The sequence below is a fragment of the Carya illinoinensis genome, chromosome 11, assembly GCF_018687715.1.
Source record: "Carya illinoinensis cultivar Pawnee chromosome 11, C.illinoinensisPawnee_v1, whole genome shotgun sequence".
Taxonomy (NCBI): domain Eukaryota; kingdom Viridiplantae; phylum Streptophyta; class Magnoliopsida; order Fagales; family Juglandaceae; genus Carya; species Carya illinoinensis.
The window spans coordinates 12,650,229-12,673,330 of record NC_056762.1 but is presented as its reverse complement, the minus strand read 5'-3'; the positions used below and the strand labels follow the sequence as shown (position 1 = coordinate 12,673,330).

General features: G+C 36.5%; 2 protein-coding genes across 2 annotated transcripts; one reads left to right on the top strand and one right to left on the bottom strand.

Moving 5' to 3' along the window:
• The first annotated feature begins 5,896 nt into the window (after window positions 1–5,896).
• Window positions 5,897–19,116, top strand: LOC122280706. The gene is made up of 9 exons (XM_043091689.1): window positions 5,897–6,067; window positions 8,674–11,720; window positions 11,824–11,904; window positions 14,232–14,384; window positions 14,569–14,732; window positions 15,005–15,152; window positions 15,253–15,375; window positions 15,480–15,567; window positions 18,627–19,116. Exons 2-9 carry the CDS (start codon window positions 8,943–8,945, stop codon window positions 18,818–18,820), a joined length of 3,729 nt encoding a protein of 1,242 aa, XP_042947623.1. The 5' UTR covers window positions 5,897–6,067; window positions 8,674–8,942; the 3' UTR covers window positions 18,821–19,116.
• A 972-nt stretch (window positions 19,117–20,088) lies between these two features.
• LOC122280707 (GRAS family protein RAD1-like) lies at window positions 20,089–22,336 on the bottom strand. The gene is made up of 2 exons (XM_043091690.1): window positions 22,140–22,336; window positions 20,089–22,015 (listed from the first exon to the last, which is right to left on the bottom strand). The coding sequence occupies exon 2, from the start codon at window positions 21,885–21,887 to the stop codon at window positions 20,292–20,294; it is 1,596 nt and encodes a 531-aa protein (XP_042947624.1). The 5' UTR covers window positions 21,888–22,015; window positions 22,140–22,336; the 3' UTR covers window positions 20,089–20,291.
• Window positions 22,337–23,102: the final 766 nt, after the last annotated feature.

The following is a 23,102-nucleotide window of genomic DNA, read 5'->3' as shown; positions in this document are numbered from 1 at the left end:
CGCAGTTCTGGAAGAGTTTGCAGGCAGCTTTGGGTACTAAGTTGAAGTTTAGCACTGCTTATCACCCGCAGACAGACGGCCAGTCAGAGCGCACCATACAGACCCTGGAAGACATGCTGCGAGCATGTGTCATGGAATTCCAAGGGAGTTGGGAAAATCATTTGCCGCTCATTGAGTTTGCCTACAATAACAGCTACCATGCGACCATTCAGATGGCTCCCTATGAAGCTCTTTATGGGAGAAAGTGTAGGTCGCCCTTGTGTTGGGATGAAGTTGGGGAGAGTAGGGTAATTGGATCCGAAATAATTCAAGAAATGCAAAGCCAAGTCCGGATCATTAGAGATAAAATGGCGGCAGCTCAGAGTCGCCAGAAAAGCTACGCTGATACTAGGAGGAGAGAATTGTCATTTGAAGTTGGTGACTGGGTTTATCTTAAAGTCTTTCCCATGAGAGGTGTTAAGCGTTTTGGTAAGAAGAGGAAACTAGATCCGAGGTACGTCGGCCCTTTTCAGATTCTGGAGAGAGTAGGGTCCGTCGCTTATAGAGTTGCTTTGCCAGATTATTTTGGAGATGTTCATGATGTCTTCCACGTATCATCCCTGAAGAAGAGCTTTGGGCAGCAAGAGCCTCGCTTCGTCGACCCAGCAGGTATTCAGTTGCAACTGGATCTTACTTACGAAGTTGTTCCGTCGCAGATTTTGGATTGGAAGGAGCAACAGTTGAGGTCCAAGACGATACCTTTAGTTAAAGTGGCTTGGGGAGATCCGTTAGCTCAAGACTTCTCTTGGGAGCGAGCAGCGGACATGAGGGAGCAGTACCCGTATTTGTTCGAATGATGAAGGTATGTATTTTAACCTTGATCTCAGTTGGTTTATGAGCGTTTATGTGGCTTGCTTTAAGTTGGGGGTTGATTTGCAATTTCGAGGACGAAATTGTTTTTAAGGAGGGGAGGATGTGATGACCCGCTTTTAAGTGTATTTTCGCTGAAATAATTGTCTTTATTTTAATTAATATATCAGTTATTTATTTTAATTTATTTGCGTTTTAAAAAAAAATGGGTTTTTAATTTAATTTAATTTATTTGATGTTGTGTTTTATTTCTTTAAGTTGTTTTGTGGTTTTTAATCTTTTTTGGCGGTTTGTTTCGTTTTCCCGGAGTGAGGATTGGACCTCATCTCTTTTCACATCATTTTCCTTTTTTCTCTTTTTCTTCTTTTCTTTTTCTTTTCTTTTTCTTTTCTTTTCCTTTTCTTCTTTTTCTTTTTTTTCTTTTTCTTTCCCTGCTTCCCGCTCGACCGAACCCCCCCCCGTGCTCTCTCTCTCTCCTCCCTCTCCCTCACGCCGGCGTCCCTTCTCTCTACCAGACCGCCGCCGTCCGGCCACCAATCGACCCCCCACAGGTCCCATTCTCTTCCTCTCCCTCCGGTGCACCACCCCACCCAAGCTCACCCCCAACCGGCCGGCCATTTGGCCGGAAAAAGTCCAACAAAGCCGCACGGTTTTGGCTCCGATCCGCCGCCGTCGCTCCACCTCCGGCCACCATTTCTTCACCACTTCATCACTGACTCCTTGCCGTCCTAACCCACCCATTTCCGGCCTCCAACGACCACCGGAACAGCTCCTACAAGCTTAGTTTCCGTTTTGGGTAATCCGGCCATTTCCGGCGATTCCGCCGCCACCCACGGCCGTTCATCACTTCCAATAGCTTCACAACCATCCCTAGACCATTCCCTATCAATTTCGTGTCCTAGTTTGTCCCCGTTCAAAAGTGGGTTTTTCAAACCCACGGCCACAGTGAATTTTCACTGTGACGTTGCTGTTTTTCCGCCGTTTGCAACGCCGCTTGTTTTCTAAAATTGCCATATAGCGCTGTAAGTATTTTCCAAACCCTATTTTCAGATTTTAATATATATTGCTCATTCAATTATTTTACTGTTGTTGGTTGTTGATTCCGGACTGAGTCCGAGGAGTTTCGGGGGTCGGATGGATGGAGGACGGAGTTGCCTGTTTATTTGATTTATGATTGTTGGATTAGTTTATTATGCATTGTTATGGCATTACATAGTGCATGCACGTGTGTTTGTGGATTTATGTGAAAAGCCTGTGTTTTGGCGTAAGTGTATTGCGGGTGCGTGTGTATCACGAGCCCAAGCCGGGATGGGTTATTATCTCGGTGGAGCTCCTCTGGTCACTCGGGAGCAGAATAAACTGAGTGATGTCCTCTGAGTTGTCGAGAGAGATGACGGGAGCGGGGCTAGGGGATGCTTGGCTACGAACGCGCCGGGCGCGGAACCGGGCATCGCCCTACTCACCGACTCCGTGGTCCTTCGCTGGCGAGGGCTAGAGGATGCTTGGCTACACACGCGCGGGGCGCGGAACTGGGCATCGCTCGTTAGGTGTCATATGCGTGGTGGTACTCTACGGTGTGACACTGGAGCCAGGGTGTGCGGATGACCCTTAGGGGAGGTCATGGTGCATACGGTTAAAATTGGATAATGGTTTATGAGGCCAAATGGGACTTTTGGCGTGGGCCGGATGGACTTCTGGCGAGATATTGGGCCAGATGGACTTCTGGCGAGATATTGGGCCAAATGGACTTTTGGCGGCCAAATGTGACTTTTGGCGTGTTTTTCGGAAAGGATATGTTTTGGGCCAAATGGGTTTTTGGCGTGTGTGGAAAACTTGTGTTTTATGGGCTTTGTGCATTGAGCATGTTTCATACATCTTGTTTGAGTTTTATGTGTTTTTATCTGGTAGTGTTTGGGTTTTACTTACCTGCGGTACCATTCGTGGTTCCGTAGCTTTTGGTGTAGAGTTAGAGGACGAAGAGGAGGAGGCTGAGCCCGAGGATGCGGCTCCGCCGGGTTGCTGATGCTATCTTTTATATTTGTTAAAACTGTATTTGTGTTCTGTAATATCTTATCTATGTACGTTTTAAACAGCTTGTATTACGTTAAGAAAAATTCTGGTACTTAGTTATGACTTTCGTTATCCGCTGCGTGTTTCTCTGTACACATCTGTTGCCTTGCACACACTCGGCACCCGTCGATGGGATGGTGACCCGGGTTGTCACCATCCGGACGTCTCAATTTTCCCGTGTTCGGGCGTGGGGATTTTGGGGGCGTCACATCTGTTATCAGTTTTTAAGAAGAGAAAGACACCATTTGTCCACAGCCAACCTTTATATTACGTAATCTTCCACACGATCTTTCACGCAAGCAAGACTGACCATGTTTTCTTTATATTACACAAAGAAAATATCATTTTAAAATATTTTCTTTGTGTCTATATATTCAAGATAAAAGATCCGAGCTACTGATAATCCGACTTAAATATATATATAAGACGTTAATAAGAGTTCTTTATCTTTATTATTAAGATGAATTATATGAAACACAAAAAATATATACCCATTTAGCTCATCTGTATCAGTTTTTAAGAAAAGAAAGACATCATTTATCCACAGCCGACCTTTATATTACATAATCTTCCACAATCTCAATAATTAAGGCCGGCCTAGGAGCAACACCGACCATGTTTCTTTGTTTTCTTTAATTGGAATTTGACCATTTTTCTTAATAGATAAGATAACTATTAGGAAACAGAATTCAAAGGAAAAAAAAAAAGATAACTATAAGGAAGAATTCTTTTTATGAAAAAAATAATAATAAATTAATTGGGTGAAACCCATGTTTTTATCTTCATTCAATGGCAAAATGATCCCATACTTTCCCTTGCTTCTCTTTGAAGGTAAATATAATTATGATTTTCTCTTGATTCTTGGCCATCTAAGCATGTCAAGGAAAATGTGAGATATGAGTTAGGTACAAGGTATGTGACCCAATAACCCAATCTATTTCATTGTTGAAATGACACTCAAAAATTAAAAATTAAAAAAAAAAAAACTCAAAGTGTAATAACTACTTGATGTGGGCATCTGCATGATAATGTTTATTTATTGCAAAATGTAATATATTTTATTTTGTGTGTTTTAAAAATGATTATATTAACGACGGAAATGCTCAAAATACTATATATTTTGTATTCAATGAATATTCTTCATTTTATTTGAAATATAGGAAATCTATTAAAGATCATATCTCTTACATTATATGCAAATAATAATAATAATAATAATAATAATAATAATAATAATAATAATAATAATAATATATCATTTAATGAAAAAGTGGGAGGTTATTCTATATACTTCCTAAGATTTTCAAGCCATAAGGTATCAATCTTCCAATTCATAAATATTTAGAAATTGATGGATCCATGATTTACCCAACTACGGATAAATTTAGATAAAAAAAAAAAAAACCCCCATTTCTTGTTGTAATAATATAGAAAAAAAGAAGAGAAGGAAAATGCTAGTCTTCCCACCGGGGGCTCCTATTGGGATTTTTTTAAAAGTTTTTTTTTTTATTTTTTTTTTAACTTAATGATAAAGAAATAATTTTTTTAATAATGTTGTGAATTTAAAAAAAAAAATTAAAAGTGTTTAAAAATAAAAGTTAGCAAAAAAGTAAAAAACAAATGTAGATGAAATGCCTTAGTGATAGCCGGTGGGTGTAGAGCCACCCAAATAAATAAGAGAAATTATTCTCATCAGTTACTATTCATTATTACACACCACATACCCTATAAAAAATATTTATATAATATGAAAAACATCCCTACACCCTATGAAAAGTACCCCTATACTCTATGAAAAAGCTAGAAATATGTGGTGTTAAATTGAATAGTGGCTGATGCATATCACTTCTTAATAAATAATATGCATTTGTTGCCACCATAAAAATAATATGCATTTATTTACCCACCTAATAATTGACCTGATCATATAAATTATTAAAGAAGAAACTTATTTAATATTACTTAATTTCTAGGTTACCATAACTCATATCATTGAATTAAGGATGCAAGAAATATATCAAAGGGTTGGTAATGGACTGGTCAAAAATCAAAGATTCAAAAATCTTTTTTTTATTTTATTTGTTTTTTATTCCTGAATTTGCAATGTATGGTTTATATATATATATATATTTAAAAAAAAAATTAAACTTCAATGCAAACATCTTTTTAATCCTAGAAAACCTTTATTTATAAAAAAAAAAAACTAATCATTTGTCTAGGGTTATGTGGAAAAAAATTTAAAACCCAAAATAACTTTCACCAAAACTAAAAAAAAAAAATAAAAATACAAGAACTTTATCTAAACAATTTTTCATATCTATCTACTACTATAAAAAAGGAAAGTTCTACATACTATACCCTTATTCTATGTTTATTCTATTATGATAAAAGTGACATTGTCTATCAATCTACATATATATTTTTTTTAAAGTAAAAGATGATCCAGAGGTGTTGAAAGTGCTGCATTTTACGTAATGAAATAAGAGTAAGATTTGAATATGATTTATAGCATTACTCTTATAAGACACGTATTGCAAAAAAACTTTTATCTAAATAATTTTTTATATTTTGTACTCATTTTCAAAATCTAATTTTTTAAAATTAGATTTTATTTTTCTTTCATAATTAGATCCTATTTAAATAAAATATTTTTTTTCTCAATTTTTTATTTTTTTATTTTTTTCAAAGGGTGGGCTCATCGGAAGACAAGTGAATGCAGGCTCATGCTAAACTTCCCTCCTCTTTCCTAATAAAATAAATAGGAAAGGAATTAACCTTTTGACACATAATAAAAAAAGGACTTAAGTCAACCAGAATTTCCCATGGCATTTCAGTAGAAAGAATACCTACGAAGGGCAAAGTAGGAACTGTGTCCGTCGCCTGCTCGAAAGAAAAGAATATTATAAGAGGCTTCTAAGTCGTCGTTTTATTGCCTTCGAAGGACCGTTTTGGAGTCTATAAAAGAAGAAAAACGTTCAAAGAAAAATTTTCGGGTTAGCTACGGAAAGTGAGGGAAAGTTTGAAGATATGGGTTCTTTGAGCTCTGACGGAGACTCTTGTTCATGTACAGTAATAGCCTGTTCACTCAAACCCTTTTGAACTATAACCAGAACTGAGAACTAGTTAGAAAGCATTGCTCTTTTAACAGGTATTTAGATTCTTATTATTTTCTTTTAATTTCAACTTATTATTTTCTTTTAATTTCAATCTAAATAAGCTTGTGGCTATGATTTGTGTTTAACGGGTTTTGATCTGTGTCTGATTTCTTTCTTACCAAGTTAGGGTGCATGTGATATATATGCATGTTAGAGGTGCTTTTGTTTGATGGTTTGCTGAGATGAGATGCATATGGTCGTTGTTGAAAATGTGATTTTGGGAATAAGAGGAAATGCTAAAATAAATTGATCAAATTACACAAGCGAAATTTGGTAATTTTTTGTTCTTGAAATTCAATTTCTTTGCGAATGGGTTTTCAAAACTTGTTTTGATCCCAAGGAGAAATTGGGACGAGCTGTTTCTACTTGTGTATGTTATCATACAGGTTAGATTTCCCATCTGTCTACTGATTAAGCCCATCCAAAGGTAATAACATACGCTCCTAATTGTTTGAAACGCTTCAGTTCTACGCAGCTAAAATTTAGTTATATCATTTTCTGGCTGCTGTAGCATTTCATTTCTCTGGTCAAGTTCCATTGCACTGGCTTTGGCACGTCATGCGTCAAATATTGGTAAAGTCAAGACCCAAAGAAAAACAAGAAAAACGATGATCTATAGGTGTAGCACAAAAGCAGAAATAGAGGAACTTTGGGCTAACAGATTTAGTATGCATTTTTGTATTAAATCCTTTGAAGTGATTGGTCCGTGTTGGGTTTCAGCAAGGAAAATTACTAAGATTAGGCCTATATAAAAGTTAAGTTACAATAAATTAATTGTGCCACTTTTTCAAAAAGAGAGTTATAGTGTAGAAGAATCACATCATCTGCAGACCTTTGTTGCTCAATAATATGTTCCATCAAAAGAGAGAAAAGAACAGAGACCGGAAAAGGTAAACAATTACATGGACCATACAATCATTTAGTCTAGCATTTGTAAACTTATTCGATGATCAGATTCAAGCACTGCCTCAAAATGCTTTATTTCTAAGAATCTAATACAAATATGATTAACCGACCTTGCTGTTGCATTAATTTCTATGCTTTTTCTTGTGGGAGATAATGAACCATCTGAAAATGGTTTTGATATCTGATAGCGAACATTCCAGAAACTCAGAAAGTACAAAGAGAGTGAGTTAGACATATAGAGAAGAAACGTCGACAAACAAAAGTAACTTGGACAGAAAGGAAGTGACTCACAATCTGTTTTTTCAATAACTTTAGAACGATCAATCGAATATTGGTTAATATGTAATCCATAGAAAACTATCGATCCACTTAAAGTCCGTAGTGTCCACAAGATTTTGCTTCAGTGTTTGCAAAAATCCAACTAATTAGGTGTTTTTTCTTGTATACTTTCTATGTACTTGGTCTATGCCTAATTATGTGGATTAATAAATTTCTTTTTACTTAAAAAAAAATCTAACTAAAATAATTAAAAAAATCGATATGATACTTTTTTTTTTTGTAGAAAATTTTACTGTTTAATAAAAAATCATTATGGTTATCCTCTATGAGATGAAATGAGTACATATGAAAAAATGGAAAAAACAATACTATATAATATTGAGAATGACCAAAAGATGATCAAAGAAATTGATTCTTGCAATGAGAGATGCTTCACCTTTATCAATATAAACATAATGCATGACTGAAGTCATCAATGATTTGCTTCTTATTCCTTTTTTTTATTTTTTATTTTTATCACACCATCAATAGTTTGCAATTGTTATTAGGTTTCTTTTAAACACATTTTTGCACTTTTGATAGGCTTGGATTAGAATCATGTGAAGCCTAGATGGATGGGCACTCTTGTTTTTTGTCTTTTTAATTTTTTCAGTTTTTAGAATTTTTGCCTTATGTTAAGTTGTTTTCTTTGATAGACTGTTTTGTATTGTTTTTAGAAGGCAAAATAAATTCCTTTATCTTCTATTGTCTCTAAATGACAAGCAGATCCACATAATATTAATGTCACAATCTTTCTTGGTGCAATTAAAAAATATTCTCAAAAGTGACCCTATAATTTTTCTAGTGGGTGAAATAGTTTAAAAAAAAAAAAAACTAATCTTTTAAGAAATTATATATAACTAACAAATGTCTCAAAGCTCTAGCACCCACTGAGCATAGAGTGGCTCCACCACTGACTGTATCTGGACTAATTTACCTTTGCAGGTTCCTTTTGCTTTTGATTGGCTCTTCATTTTTTGAAACTGATCAGACCAAAGAAGAAAATAAAAGAACTAATTGCTCAGCCGGAAATGTCTAACAAAAGTTATTAATTTACGTGAACTTGGATAAATGTGACCGTTAAAGGAAGTTGTTTTATCCTTTTCAAGAAGGTTAAATGTCCCCTGCTAATATTATTTTTTTGATATAAAATGGCTGTATGGAGTTGTACCTTCATTTCTGATTTTTATTGAATTTAACTCTTCTTCATAGTTTTCATTTGAATTTAATTTTTCTTTATAGTTTTCATTGAATTTGACTCTTCTTTGTATTTTTCATTCTAGCATTTCTCTTAGGCTTGGCATAGATTTACTTTTGGGTTCTTATAAATTTTTGTACTTTTGGATTGCTACTCAAATTTCGTTCTTGTGTGCAGTTTACTATGTCTTGAAGATTTTCAAATTATTGGAAAAGGTATAGGTTGCTTTCACCTGTTTTAAGATTGCTGAAACCTCTGGGTATCTATCAGGCTTTAATCTTATAGCAAGGCTGTAATTTGGTATGTTTTAGATGCGTTGTTTGTACATGCATATACTGTGTTGTTCACTTGGGGAATCACTGTTAAGTTTCTGTTAAATGGAGTGAAAAGCAGACGATGGTTTGATGGAACAATAAAGTATACAGGAGCAGTTTCCTTACTATTTCATGGATCCTCGAAATGAGGAATCCCAGCCTGCCTCTGAGTCATTTATGCAGGACCCTCTGAATGGGATGCATGCTAATATGAGACCTCCCGACCTTCATGTATCTAAATTCAAACCAGTTAATTACTCCATACAGACAGGTGAGGAGTTTGCTCTTGAATTTATGCTCGATCGGGTGAATCCAAGGAAGCCTTTGCTTCCAAATAATGATCCCAATTATGCAACTGGTTATACAGAAATAAAAGGCATTTTGGGCATTAGTCATACAGGCTCTGAAAGTGGATCAGATATTTCAATGCTGACCACAGTTGAAAAAGGGCCTAAAGAAAAAGAGTTCGTGAGAAATAACTCTTCTTTACATGAAGATAGAAGTAACTATGGTTCACTTCAATCAGTGCCACGAACTTATGACAGTAGTAGAGGAGTTGTTCAATGCTATACCTCTTCTGGCGCCTCCAATAACTCATTGATAAAAATGAAGGTTCTCTGCAGCTTTGGTGGAAAAATCCTACCTCGGCCAGGTGATGGAAAGCTGAGGTATGTTGGAGGTGAAACACGCATTATCTCCATAAGGAAGGAAATTTCTTGGCAAGAGCTGATGCAGAAAACGTTATCAATTTATAACCAAGTTCATGTTATTAAGTATCAGCTTCCTGGAGAGGATCTTGATGCCTTGGTTTCTGTTTCGTGTGATGAGGATCTGCAGAATATGATGGAGGAGTGTAATGAACTAGAGGATGGGGAAGGATCACAGAAGCTTAGGATGTTTTTGTTCTCCATGAGTGATTTGGATGATGTTCAGTTGGGTCTGGTCAATGTGGATGGCGATTCTGAGGTTCAGTATGTGGTTGCTGTCAATGGCATGGACATTGGATCAAGAAGAAACTCAACCCTGCATGGCCTGGTGAGCTCTTCAGCAAATATTTTAGATGTGTTTGATGGACACGATGTTGAGAGGGAAAGTAGGCCTATTGTAGACTCAATAGGGGTCATCACTCTCCCATTGACCGGCACAATTGTCTCATCATCGACTGTTCAGTCGTCACAAGCAATTCTACCAAGTTCCTCAGATGTTTATGAACCCCATCAACAGTTTGACCAAGGGCAGATGACATATTATGGAGAGTCTCAGCAGTATCCTTTGCACCATGACCAGGCTTCTCATCACTCCCCTTTTGGGGGAATTACTACATCAGTTCCTCCTCATGGGCTTATGAATCAACAGGGAGGCTTGACTGAAGGGCAGCCATTTACTGGCTTACAGGTACAGAATTTGGAGATATCTGGAAAGCAGCTGAGACCAAAATGTGATGGGTCCATTCAGCAAAAGAGTGCCACCAAAAAAGTCTTCTCCTCAGAGAAAGATTACAATGTTAACTTGATAGATAATCTTCCTGTTGAAGAAGCAGGGGTCTTGGTTACTGCACCTGAAGGAGATACACCTTTATTGGCTTCAAGAACTGAGGTGCAGCACAAGGAAGCTGAAAAAACCTCTTCATCTGTTGATGCTGAAAATCCTGTGCAAGTTCCTAAATCTAGCTATGATGACCATTATTCCATGTCTGGTATTGCAATTGCTCCTGGTTATGCCGAGTCTGAGTCCAGTGCGATTGATTTGAGTTACCTTGAAACACATGTGCATCCTCAGAGATTCTACTATTCGGAAAGAATTCCCAGGGGGCAGGCAGAGTTGCTGAATCGATTGTCAAAGTCGGATGATTCACGTGGTTCTCAGTTTCTCATACCTCACTCACGCTCTGATATCGCTGAGCAGGATTCAATTACAGAATGCATTGACAAATTGCATGACAGTGATCAGCCTCCCCAGACTGAACAGTTCACCTCAACAGCAAAGCCATTGTTTACAGATACTCGTACCATTGATGATGGACTTGCTCCACTTCAAAAGTACAAGGAGTTCACTGATGCAATTTTTCAGATGAACTCAAAGCTTTCACAGGATGAAGATTGTGATTTGAACCACGAATTTGTAAACCACGTGAATAATGAAGATGCTGTAAATGAGAATACTGTTCTTAAGTCTGACCATGCGACAAACTGCAGTAAGGATCAGGATGAGAAACCCTTGGCTGAGGAACCAGGAGAAGCTGGATCAGAACTTCCTGCTTTGAGTCAGGTAGCTCCCTTTAAGCACCCTAAGAATATAACATCTGATCAACTGGACGACACAAAAGGACATGCACAGCCTATCTATTGGATGGGAAGCACAAATGAAGATGTTTCTCAAGACATTCCCTCAAGTGGTGAATCCAAACCTGTACAGGGAGACATCCTTATCGATATTGAGGACAGATTCTCTCGTAATTTTCTTTCTGATATGTTCTCAAGAGCAGTACTTTCTGAAGACTCCTCTGGTGTTAGTCCACTGCACAAAGATGGAGCTGGCTTGAGCATAAACTTGGAGAATCATGAACCTAAGCATTGGTCATATTTCCAGAAATTGGCACAAGAAGGGCTTGTTCAAAAAGATGTATCTCTTATTGACCAGGATCATTTTGGTTTTTCACCTGCGATCAGAAAAGTTGAAGAAGGAGATCATGTGTCACATCCTCTTAAGCCTTTAACAACAGATGGAGTTCCTCATAGCCATGTGGATTCCCAACTCAATTTTGATGAAGATGATCAGAAAGAACCTGGAATGCTTGGAGACAGTGAAGTTCTGCATTCAAATTATGGTCATTCCCAAGTGAAGGGCACTGAAAGTATGCAGTTTGATAGGATGATGGAAAATCTAAGAATGCCAGAGTCAGAGTATGAGGTATTCTCTTGAATGGTTAGAGGTTTTCTTTTGAATGGTTATTTGATTTGAGAAACACTTCTAAAAGAATTTTCTTGTGTAACTTCTTATCACTTTGATGTAGGAGGTGAAGCTTGAATCCAGAAATATTGGTCTACCTCCTCTAAATCCTTCCCTGGGAGATGTTGATATCAGTACTTTGCAGGTATCCACATGCTTCTTATTACAAGTACAGAGGTCCTGCAATGCAATGCCTTCATGATATAAGCGGCTCAATTGATATCATAGTCATTCCTTGATGTTGTTATAAACGGAGCTTCTGTTGTAAAATCCAAATTTAAACAGCAATCCCTCCATGTCAACTCGAATGCCTTTGTTTTCTTTTTTAGAACATTTTAAAAGAAATTTCCATTTATTTATAGAAAAAGTCTATTTTCCAAGGGTAGAAACATGTAGTTTGACATATTCCTGAGATACCTTCATCCTTTCAAAAAACCAATCAAACAGAATTTTCATTAAAAATCTTGCCCACGTCTAATATAGTGAAGGGCATTTTAGGAAGTCAATTAACTTTCTACTTTTTAGTAATAGTGCCATATAGAGCCAAGACGCTTATATTGGGACAGGGGGGTAGATTTGTACACCTTATTTATTTGTTTATAGATTCATGGCAAATGAATGCAATGAAACAAAAGTGAGTACATCAGTTTGGTGCCTGGAATTCAAAAATTTTGATGAAGAGGGAGTAAGTCTGAGATGTCTACAGAAAGCTTGTAGTGTGCTTAATACAGTTTAGGGTTTCTAATGAGATATGGACTATTGTCTCCCTCTGCCTTATTTCTCTCTTTTTTTTTTTTTTTGGTCAAATTAGTGAACTTATTTGCTCTTAATTTGGTGTTCTCTCATCATGGCATGGCAGGTGAGTCTATCCATTGAAGTTATATGTTTGTTTTTGCTTGTGTATGGCTGCATATAATTCAATAGCAGTGCTTCATAGCTGAATAATTTGTGATTTGGCACCATTTCCCTCCTTTTTGGCACCAAATAGTATTTTGTTTATTATACTTTATACTGGGAATTTATAATTTTTGTGCAAACTAAAAGAGCATTTCATAAATTTGGAAAAACAAATCTTTGGAATAAACATTTCTGGACATCAATGTCGACACCTCTCTTCGTTTTGTTATAAAAGATAAGAAGCCATTGATGTGATTAATTATGGATTTTTGTGTGTTGAATTCTCCATTATTTGTAAACCAACCCTTTCTAGATCAAATAACTGTCAGCATATACATCAATAATAGCATATGCAACTTGAAATGAGATTTTTCTTATAATATATGTTCATCATACATTCCATGACTGTTTTGAATTTGAAGTTCATTAAATAAAGCTTGTCCCATCAAAAGCTAGATATTAGAAAGGGTGAGGTAGAGTGGTGTCAAAGTAGGTTTAAGGGTCAAATTTCTCTAGATATTAAAAAAGAGAGAGAGAGAGAAAAAGAAACTATTTGTTTGAGACGGAAAGGGAGATAATACATCTTACTTTGTGAGTTTCACCTTGCATGAGTAGTGTTGTAGATTCGAGAAAGTATAAATGTACTACTTATTGTGGAGGAATGAGCTCCCAAACTGCTTCGATACTTGTTTATTAGTGTTTGCAAGACCCAATTTTGAAGATCCTTTGCAGTATATACTTCTAAGTCATAGGAACAATCTATTTTTGGTTGTCTTCCCCTCTCCAGTATCATATTTAATTGACAAAATAAATAGGTTGTGGTAGAAACTTAAATGACTAAATGAGCCATTGAGAACGAGCTCTAAGTTAAGGTTTCAGTGGAGGAGTCTAAATCATTGACAAAGCTACTTCTTTTCTATTACTTTGCTTCATCTGGCTACGGTTCTGAATCTGCGCTACAAAGTTCTTTAGACAAAATTAAAACTGGTATTCAAGGGCATGTTTAGGTAATGAGATGAGATGAGAATTCTGTGAATAGTAGTAAAATGGTTTGAGTTAAGATGTTTTATTGGGTTTTGGAAAAGGAAAAAGAAAAGGTTAAATAAAAATATTATAAAGTTAAAAAATTATACTTTTTAATATTATTTTGTGTTGAAATTTGAAAAAGTTGTATTGTTTTTTGTGTTTTGTTTGGAAGTTTGGAAAAGTTGTAATGATTAGATAAAAAAGTTGAAGATTTGAAATTGAACAAGTGTTTTATGTTTGAGTGATGTTTGGGAATGAAATAATGAGAAGTTTTGAGATGTTCTCAACTCATCTCACTTCCCAAACACGGCCTTAGTCTTTTTAATAGGAAAATGGCTCTCTGAAAGTAATTTATAGCACTGAAACTATTGATATGTTTGTTGTTAATTGATCATACTTTAATACATTTGCTTCCTGAATTGTTTAGATTATTTATTTATTTATTTATCTTGGGGATATACACGGAACTTATTGCGGTTTTGTTAGTCTGAGATAGTTTTTGTCCTGTACTGCAATGGTTTGATTCTTTCTTCCGGATACACATTCTAGATTATAATGAATGAAGATCTTGAAGAGCTGAAGGAACTGGGTTCTGGTACCTTTGGGACTGTGTATCATGGAAAATGGAGAGGAACGGATGTTGCCATTAAGAGAATAAAGAAGAGCTGCTTCATGGGTCGATCATCAGAGCAAGAGAGATTGGTAACTTGCCCTCAAAACGCCGAATGAATCCCAGTTCATGTTATCTTATTGATGTGTTAGCCATTTATTGTCTCTATATTATTGCCACTCTTCATATGTCATAAAAGCAAATCATGGGAGTAAGATAAGCACTCTTTCATTTATGCGTTCTTTCATGATGTCATATACTTGCTGCTGTTCTCAGACTTTAGAGTTCTGGCGGGAAGCTGATATTCTCTCCAAGCTTCACCATCCAAATGTGGTGGCATTTTATGGTGTAGTGCAAGATGGGCCAGGGGGAACATTAGCAACTGTGACGGAGTACATGGTGGATGGTTCTCTTAGACATGTTTTAGTTCGCAAGGATAGGTAATGCATACACTTGTGTGGTTCTTGAGTTGAGTTTGGTACTTTCTGAGGCATGTCACGATTGCAAACTGTGTATTAAAATTATTTTGATGTCATTGTAGCTAAACTGGATCAACAGAATTGAATGTTAAATCCATATGGTCATTACTCTAAAAGATTCGAGCTATTTTTTAATTAAAAATCTAAGCCTTATTTGACTATGCTGTTCTAGAATTGAAGCAGTTACTTCTTTAATAATCCTGCATCCTTTGTAACATCATCTTACTTTGCAGGTATCTTGATCGCCGCAAGAGACTGATAATTGCCATGGATGCAGCATTTGGAATGGAATATTTACACTCAAAGAATATTGTGCATTTTGATTTGAAATGTGACAACTTGCTTGTGAACTTGAAAGATCCTTCACGACCAATTTGCAAGGTTGGTATTCTGGCTTTGTGCATTTGGGGGAAAAGTTCTTCCCATTATTGATTATTTTGTGTTTACTGCAAATTTTTTTATGAAAAATATTCTTTCGCAGGTTGGTGATTTTGGCCTGTCAAAAATCAAGAAAAATACCCTGGTTTCGGGTGGTGTACGTGGAACCCTACCATGGATGGCCCCAGAGCTGTTGAATGGCAGCAGCAATAAGGTCTCTGAAAAGGTAGGCAGCAGAATAATCAGCATAACTTGGTGTATTACATCAACCCTAATCACTAACTCTTACACTTTTTCCCTCTGCAATGTGCATTAATTTTGTTGCCACAGGTTGATGTGTTTTCCTTTGGTATTGTCTTATGGGAGATTCTCACTGGGGAGGAGCCGTATGCAAACATGCATTATGGTGAAATCATAGGTACATTATTCAACTTCTCTGTTCTGTACCTTCTTCATGGTTCTGCCTGTGCCTAGGGCTGCAAACGAACCGAGTCGAGTAGAATTCAAGTACTCAATTAACATGTTTACTCGCTCAAACTCGAATATCCTTGCTCGAGCTCGGTTCGTTTACTATTAATGTTGTTCGAATTCGACTCGAGCTCAATTAAAAATAAACAAATGACTCAAGCTGGAGCTACTTGAGCTCGAACTTGATTTTTTATTTTGAAATTTCTAATCTTATATTTTGATTAATAAAAAATTTTTAAATTTTACAAAAAAAAAAACTTAAACCATTTAACTATTCAACCAAATAATTTTGACTCAAAGTTCTTATGGTATAACTTTTTTTATAAAAATAATTTATAGTTATAAATTAAAAGAATAATATACAAGATAAATGTAATAAACTAAACTATTTAATACATATAGATAATATAATAAATCAATAGTTGTAGTTGTATGATATATTATTATACAAATTATCCTATACACATTTTGGAAACATAACATATCTATATTAAATAAGGTAAACTATAAATAAATTAATAATATATAATTAAGTATATAAAATATAACTAACATGTAATATATATACATATTTTGATGAGTAACTAACATGTAATATATATAATACATACATATATAAAACATATTACAAGCTTCAAAACGAGCTCAAACGAGTCAAGCCGAGCTTATATGAGTTTTGTTCACGAGTCTAAACCAAGTCGAACTGAGTTTATACGAATTTTGCTTGTTTAATATTTGAACCTATATTAGTGTTTACAAACATCTCATTTATTAAATGAATCGAGTTCGAATCGAGTATACACGAGCCAAGCTTGAGCTGTTCACAAGCTACTCTGTTCATTTGCAGCCCTACCTCTGCCTGTACTTGTTTGGCCATGTTACCTTGCATACTGAAAGGGTAATGATAAATTGTCACTAACTATTCCATGATAGTTTGTCCAAACAGAATAGTGTTGGTTTATGGTTTGGTACGAGAGATTTAGATCTGTAAATGAACCGACCTGTTTGAGTTGTCATAGCACATACATGAGTAATTGTCATTGGACTTTGAGCGTGCTTGGTAATATCAACTACTTTGATTCTTAAATGAGGGAAGAGATTTATGAAGACCATTGAAAGCTAACTATTTCTAAGGATCATTTTTCTATTGAGCAATTAGCGTTCACCAATAATATGATGTCAATAATTACATTGAAAACGTTGGAAGAATGGTTGTAAATCGTGCATTAAAAATGAGCGGAGGTCTGCCCCAGTGGATGGGACCCCTGTGTGTACCCTAACAGATAAATCATTGGCAGTTGCTTCTCTTTGGATTTGAGCAAACATGCTGGTTGGTTGTTTGACTTCATTTTTCTTTAAATGTAAGTTAAGATTTTTTATAATGGGGCCCCCTATATACCGATGCCCTGCAGTCAAGAAAAAAAAAATTACCTCAAAATGCTAGTTGAGGTTGGGTTTGCTCACGAACTGCTCTTTGAGCTTATGGAGTGCCACTCGATGTTTTAAATTCCATTCTGGTTTAAGCAGTGGAATGGAATATTTTCAGTACCATAGTGTTCCGGTGTACCATTTCGGGATTAGCTATATATATATATTTAAATATATAAACTGATAATTAATCAAATAAATACATGTATATGTAATTGTGTATCATGTATGTATTTGTGTGTGTGTGTATGGAAGAATTAGAGATTTATAAAATGAATATACGTTGAAAACATAAAAAAGGTAGAGGTAATGGTGTTAAAAGATAATATTAAAAAATCACAAACTTGAGTTGAGACATACAAAAAGAAAATAAAAGAACCAAGAAATTATTAAAAATAATGAGATGTAAAAAAAAAATGGAAAATAGAGAATGAGGGGACATTTAAAGTTACAAAAAAATAAAAATTATATAAATGACTATTAAATTTTAAAATTACATGAATGCCGTTTAGATTTGAAATTCACAAAGATACCATCCAAACATAAGAAAATTACAAATTTTCTATTAAGAAAATTTCGGACTGGAATGTTGTTCGAAATCGGTCAGAATGGGCCGGATTTTGGAACGAAACGGAATAAGAATGTATAGTGTACCGGGTACTATACTGGAACTGAAAATTCCTGCCATTCCAGCCAGAACAGAACAAAATTCAAAGCTATGGTGCCACCAGCTCAGCTCAAGCTAGTACGGGCTCGAGTCATACTTCAGCAGCATTGCCTTTTTGAATGGGCTAAGCTCAATTGTCAGAAATATGGTTCTGCTAGGTCCTTTTGTATCCGTAATCCTTAGTCTATTGATTGTTCCATCAACCAAGCGTACAAGTGCAAGGGTGTAGAATATCTACAGCCACTTTTGCTTGGCATCATATGGGCTATGTGGTGTGGAAACCTCCAATATTTACCAGCCAGCTGTGTGTCCAAACTGTGGCATTGCTTAATGGGTAGTTCATTTGTTATTGTGATAAGCAGAATGGGTACTGCACTGGTAACCTGTCACGTTGAACAATGGGAGTAAACTTATATACAGCTTATAGATGTTGTCTCATTTATTTATTTTGATAAGTTATAGATGTTGTCTCATTACAAGTGAAGATTTATACTTTCATCTGGGGGCATGTCAAAATGGTTGTACAAAGGGTTGTATCTCTCTCAGTTCCCTAAATTGTTATGGTGACCCTGGGTTTACCTCATCATTCTATTAAGATTTCGTTGATTGGGAATATAGAACAGGACTGGGTTAAAACATAGGATATGGTATTGAGAACAATAGGTTTTAAGATGCAGATTACTACAAAAGCAATGTGTTCGTATTGCTTGCAGATAACTTTGACATCTAGCAACTAATTAAAATTGTCATGGTATATCAGCCATGAGGTTCGTCGATCCAAAGTGTTGTTCATGTGTTGTAGATTATTCCCCTTGATTATGATAACTTTGACCTCTGTTTTTCCTCCCTGCTCCTAAAAGGTATTCCAAAAGCTAAAAGTTTAATTAATTTTGATAACTTCTCTATGCTCGCAGGAGGTATCGTGAACAACACATTGAGGCCAATCATCCCAAGTTATTGTGACCCTGAATGGAGAAGACTGATGGAGCAGTGTTGGGCCCCTAATCCAGCAATCAGGCCATCCTTCACAGAAATTGCGAGTTGTTTACGTGTCATGTCTGCCGCAGCTAGCCAAACCAAAGCACATGGTCATAAGCCATCTAAATAATGTATTGTTTAATTTGATTGTCCCATTGGCATTGTGTACCATATTAGTTGCATCCTTGAAGGATTAATTAGCTCCATAATTTTTCCCCTCAAAATGGAATAGCCTCTGATCTCAAGTAAATCTCTCTCAACATTTTCTTTTTCCTCACATAGTTCAATGGATTTGAGTATTTCATGATAGAAACACAAAAGTTCCTGGTCATGCAATTTTAACTAGCTACTGATGTTTCTGGATTTGTACATATTGCCTTCTCCAAAGTGTGACTACTCTATGCAAATTTTTCTAGAGTTCAGTGAGTTGGTTGTGCTTTCCATCTCTTAGTTCTAACTTCATGATTGGAAGAGACATCCAACAGGGTGATTCATGACGATGTGCTGGATTATAAATATTTGGGAGATGATGATCGCTAACATCAAGCTTTACTGATGTACACGTTATTTGTATTTGTTATATAGGTACTCATCACTATCCCAAAAACTCCTTGAAATTTTGTGAATTGAGAGGATGAACTTTTTGCTAATTCAGGACAATCATCTCAGCTTTTACAACTTGCAGACATGATGAAAAGTCGCATCTAGATAAGATTGTCTGATCGGATGTTAATCTATCTCCCTAGTAATGTTGTTAGCACTAACATTCGACAGTCATAAAATGACACAAAAACTTGCTCATCAGGAGCTCCTGCTTCTGATATTATACATATTATAATTGTTCCTTGCCGTCGGCTTCTTGTTTTTCCAAATTGTTATGCCATAGATTTCCAAATTGATATGCCCTGATTCGCCTAAGAAATATTAGTTAATACCTCTGGAACTTATTGATATGCCAGGCTCGAAAACATGAAAGATACAGCTTTGCAGGAAGCAAGAATTACTTCCTCGGATAATCCGACGATGACATCTAACTGTCAGGCTGCATGTCTTGTAACTCCTGGGGCTATACGTAAGGTAATACCCACACCCAACTCAAAGCCAAAACCTGGGCAAACTAATGTTTCCTTTCTAATAGAGTAATATAACATAAAAAGCTTCGAAAAATAATCATTAGTAATGTTAACCTCACCATTTTTATGTATCTAATTGGAGCCTGTCTTTGCTTCGATTGGTCTCATTTATAAGCGAAAACCTGGACAACCTGATGTTATTATATTTTCTAATCTCTTGGACCTGGATTTTTAAGACTGTACAAAACTTTTCACACAGGATTTATCCTCATGAGTTGCACAGCAAAATCCAAGCTATAGTTTGAATAGAATGAAAAAAATGGAGTTCACGGGACAATATTTTCTCTTAGAAAAGTGCTATTCGTCATCCTTTAGTAATTATTCTATGATGACTGACATTTTTCTTTCTTTTAACATCCTAAGACAACATGAATCGATGGGAACATCGAGAACTAGATTGATAGCAAGATACTCCACCTTATTGTTTCTTAATTGATCTTGCCACTGGCCTAGCCAGGACAATACTAGCTAGGAGGACAAAACATTGTGCACGTGCCATGCAGATGCCAGCAATATGGGCTTCCCTTTCCATCCAAGGAGAAGGCAACCCTTCTCGGTAGCCAGGGTGTAGCCATCACAACCATACACTGATAACATCATTCTAGCTTGACTCATGCATGTCGATCCCATGACTTTAAACCCCGCTCGGCCTAATTGCCGTCGCCATTGATCTACTCTCTCATGCCTCTCAGTCCTATCTGAGCCTTCAAATGCAACAATGTTGCGGATTTCCTCCGCAAAGTGAAGCATCTCTATTTTCATCCTTTGTGCACTATGGCGTGGGAGGGTGGCCTCAAGGGAATCGAAAATGGCAGAATAATAATGCAAAGATTCAAGGAATCTCCCAAGAAAGAAGGGACCGTTGTGGTTTGCATCTTGCTCCACAATTGTAAGTGCAGTTGGAGCTAACTTCTTGATTGCTTGAAGTATGGCTTTTAGGGACCCTCTGCTCTCTTTGACATACTTGTGCAAGTGCATGATGCAATTCACAAAAAGTGCTTCCCCTTCTCTCAAGTTAAGGTTCTCTCTGGTTAAAAGTGAGGGTGTCACTGGATCTGTTTTCATGGTGATTTCTAGTGTAATGCCTACTGAGCTAGCATCCTCCATAAGGGCTTTTATGCTGGCCTCAAGCCCTAGTTGATTTTGATCACTGATTAGTCCTGTGATTCTGAGCTTTGGAGGGCCCTCAGGTCTTGATGAAAGGGACCTTATCAAAGAAGGCCATTGAAGGGTAGTCTCCATCCCTAGATCAATGATGTGCAAGGAGTCCTTCCCTTGTGCTGCTTGACATATAGCTTCATTTGCAGCCATGAAACCAAAAGCAAGATAAGGAGTAGCTTGATGAAGGACTTGAAAAGCTTCTGCTTTCTCCTCCCTTGTGATCAAAGACTTACCCATAGCACCATTTGTGAATGTTCCATTTGCATTGGCATTGTGAAGATTTGATAGCCTAGACTTCAATCCATTTGCAAAGCAGTAGGAGACTCGTTGCAGTGAAGTACCTAGAGGATTGGCAGAAGCCCAAACTTGGCTAAGTATTGACTCAGCAAGTTGGGTGTCCCTGCAGCCCACAGCCTCGGCACAAGACAACAACATGTGCACCAAGTGCAGCCCTTGGTCCACTCCATTGATATCCTCCACACCCAGCATTATTTCATCAGGAACAACTCTTACGTCCTCAAATGAGTCGCTCATTTCCAATTCATCTCCTATCATCATTGAAATATCACCATAAACATCATCTGCCCCTGGAAATGTTTCAATCTCATAATGAAAGTGATCAAAATTTCGATGCTCATCCGGAAAGTTGTTACAATCTTTGTCGCAGTGATCCATGTTAATGAAGCTATCGACAAAGTCATCTACCTCTGAAGCAGCCAAGCATGGTGTACTAGTGGTATCAGAAGGAGAAGACATTTCAAATTCATCATTCATCAGTTTCTCCTCCCACTCCCACGCTCCTTGTTCTTGCTCAACTCTCTCAGGACAAAACCTTCGAATGGCAAGATCATGGTTGAAATTATCATCCAAGGGGAAGGAGAGCCAACCATTCATGGTTGCCATTGATATCTGAAGAAGTTGTGGGGAAGGCAAGAACAACTGGCTTTAAGAATGAAGAGACTAAAGCGCCTTGGTCTCATGTGGTGAATATGGTGCATCCTTTATTTACCATGTTGAATAGGAATATTCTCCTGCAGATGAGGTGCCATTAAAATAAATTAAAACTATCTTTATAAAAATAACTGTTCATTCTTATCGACATACATTAATTCCATAAAAAAAAAAAAAAAGATTTTATAATAGGGAATGTGTTACCTTTGTACTGGATAAAAGTTACCATATTCGATTGGAACCATGCCCTTGGGACATCAATGACTAAAAACAAAGAGGTTGCCTTCTTTTCCTTATTCTCTTCTTTTGTCGGCAAAAACAAAGAGGTTGCTAAAACTTAATAGAAACTTGCAGCTTTGAAATTTACAACACTTCATAGTTGATTATCAAAGATGTGTTATAAATTTCATTTATAGCTCAATATCGGTGCATTTATACTGCACAAAATGTCCTGCTCAATTTTCCATGAACCATTGTTGAAACTTGACCATATTGAATTGGCAATGGTGCTCCAAAACTAAATGCAGTGGGGTAAGTAATTTAGAATTGGGTAGGAGAGTTGGGTGGGGGGCGGGGCCGGCTTGGGGGGCACACGGTAATTTGTGAAGAAAATCTAGTTAGGGACCAGTGGTTGTGATGTTTGGTAGGGCATATTGACATTGTTAACCATGGAAAGATACCATGGTTAACCATGTTTGGTAGGGCATAGTGACAGTGTTGGATTTATGTGCCAGATGATACGGCATCAATCAACAGAAATCTATATATTCCCACAGTTTTTAATGTATTTGATAACGTCTTTAAGCTCTATAAATTGGTTGAACCTCCCAAGATCTTCTCATTTCTATTCACATGGGCCACACTTCTTGATGATCATCTCCCACTAATGTTACCTCTTCTTTTGGCTAACCATGGGACTTAATGATATTTTATATGAATAAAGCTAGCTTGCCCGCTCTATTTGCCCACTGCATTTGACCGCTCATCAATTTAATTTTTTTTACTTGATGATTAAGGAAGTAATTTTTAATATATTGATATTTTTTTTTTATCTTTTCAAAATATTTAAAAAATATAAAAAAATAAAAATTTAAAATTGTGCTAGGTAGTACACCGCATGCCCAGCGGTCATTACTGGGCGGTAGCCTAACAGGATTTCCTTTTGCC

Excerpts from the sequence above, each read along its gene's own strand:
- LOC122280707 (XM_043091690.1), bottom strand. The coding sequence starts at position 21,887 with ATGGCAACCATGAATGGTTGGCTCTCCTTCCCCTTGGATGATAATTTC.
- LOC122280706 (XM_043091689.1), top strand. The coding sequence starts at position 8,943 with ATGGATCCTCGAAATGAGGAATCCCAGCCTGCCTCTGAGTCATTTATG. Across the intron at positions 14,733-15,004 it reads GTTTTAGTTCGCAAGGATAG|GTATCTTGATCGCCGCAAGA; the intron begins GTAATGCATACA and ends CTTACTTTGCAG. Across the intron at positions 15,568-18,626 it reads GCATTATGGTGAAATCATAG|GAGGTATCGTGAACAACACA; the intron begins GTACATTATTCA and ends CTATGCTCGCAG.